Genomic DNA, 1,800 nt, shown 5'->3' with positions numbered 1-1,800 from the left:
TCTCATGATCCTACCAGTTCTGAGGATAATATCATTCAGTGTTTTGTATTTAAATACTTGTGATTTTTAAGGCCAGCCACAAAACAAAACAAAAAACAAAAAAGGAAAATGTATTTGATCAGTTTTCAATACTGAAAAAAGATACAAATGGTTTTGAGAAATTACAAAAGAAACTATTATTCATAGTGGAAAGGATAATGGATTAACCATGCTTTATTTTCTTTACTTCTGAACTTTCCCATATAATTAACTTAATTTTGTGTAATATTAACAATATTTGAAAGCAAATTATTCTTATACTTTTTAAATTTTGATTTTTCGGGGTTTTTTGTTTGTTTGTTTTTGTTTGGATGGTTTGGTTGGTTTTTTGTTTTTGTTTGTTTGTTTGCTATTGCTGATTTGAAAGGCTATGGTTCAAATCCAGGGTCTTGTGCTTGTAAGCAAATCCTTGGTCATTAACCTATCTCTCCAATCCTCTCTCTAGTTGTAAACCACACATGCTCTAAGATTTTCCTCTCATAAAAAAAACACAGATTCTACTTAAATAAAAATGCTTCTCTTCAAAGTTTTTCTAAGGGCAATATGGACATCCTTATTCCTTATACTGTAGATGAAAGGATTCAACATTGGGCCCATAATGGTATAAAAAATGGTAGATACTTTATCTTCATCCTCGGATGCACTAGAAGGCTTAAGATACATGAATGCTGCAGCTCCAAAGAAAAGAGAAACAGCTATCACATGGGAGCCACATGTACTGAAGGCTTTTGACCTACCTTCTGCAGAATGGATGCTGAGGATGTTGGAAAGGATCAAGGTATACGAAATAAAGATTGTCAGAGTGGGCATTATTACATTAAAACCTACAACAAGGTAAACCACCAGCTCATTGATGGAAGTGCTTGTACAGGAGAGCTTCAGAAGAGCATTTATTTCACACATGTAGTGATTGATGATGTTGCTATCACAGAAGATCAGGTGTACCATACTGGCAGTATGTGCCATGGCTTCCACAAACCCCAACACATACACCCCAACTGTCATCAAGAGGCAAACCCGATGGGACATGGTGACCTGGTAAAGCAGGGGCTTACAGATGGCAGCATATCTGTCATAGGCCATTGCTGTCAAAATGTAGCATTCATCAATAACAAAGAAGCAAAAGAAAAAGAGTTGAGTCATGCACTCAGCATGAGAGATGGTGTTCTGCTTCACAAAACTCACCAGCATTTTGGGGGTTATGACAGAGGAGTAGCAGAGATCTGTGAAGGAAAGGTTGAAGAGAAAGTAGTACATAGGGGTTTGCAGGTGAGAATTCAAGACAATCAGAATAATCAAGCCCAGGTTCCCCACCACGGAGAATACATAGACTCCCAAGAAGAAGAAGAAGAGAGGCAGCTGGAGCTCTGGCTGCTGTGTCAAGCCAAGCAGGATAAATTCTTTCACTGAAGAGTCATTTCCTAAAGCCATTCTTCTCCAGGTCATATCTGTGAGAACAGCAAAAGTAATAACATTACAATCAAGCCCTCTCCAACTTACCCCCTCAATATATGACTAAGAATGAGAAAAGAAAGATAAAATCAAGCCAGTCCTCTCCTGTGCATATGTTTGTTACATTCTATTGGAGTAAGTTACAGAAATAACCATAAATATACAGAAAGCTATTTCTTTAGGAATAATATGCAGGGCACCAATGGCCCACTACAACTACAAAGATAAAATCAAAAGAAAAAGAAACAGGCACATCAGAGGTTCACTGACTCTATCAGAGGTGGTTTGGGAACAAAAATAATAAAATAA

At 37.1% G+C, this 1,800-nt stretch overlaps 1 protein-coding gene across 1 annotated transcript; it reads right to left on the bottom strand.

The window, feature by feature from the left end:
- Positions 1 to 539: 539 nt before the first annotated feature.
- On the bottom strand, positions 540 to 1,487 carry LOC110328244 (olfactory receptor 145-like). Its single transcript, XM_021207669.1, has one exon. The coding sequence runs from the start codon at positions 1,483 to 1,485 to the stop codon at positions 541 to 543; it is 945 nt and encodes a 314-aa protein (XP_021063328.1). The 5' UTR covers positions 1,486 to 1,487; the 3' UTR covers position 540.
- Between the last annotated feature and the right edge of the window lie 313 nt (positions 1,488 to 1,800).

The sequence above is a fragment of the Mus pahari genome, chromosome 10, assembly GCF_900095145.1.
Source record: "Mus pahari chromosome 10, PAHARI_EIJ_v1.1, whole genome shotgun sequence".
Taxonomy (NCBI): Eukaryota; Metazoa; Chordata; class Mammalia; order Rodentia; family Muridae; genus Mus; species Mus pahari.
This window is presented reverse-complemented; position numbering and strand designations above follow the sequence as displayed.

Bases quoted from the DNA above. Each gene is read 5' to 3' on its own strand.
- LOC110328244 (XM_021207669.1), bottom strand. From the start codon at position 1,485: ATGACCTGGAGAAGAATGGCTTTAGGAAATGACTCTTCAGTGAAAGAA.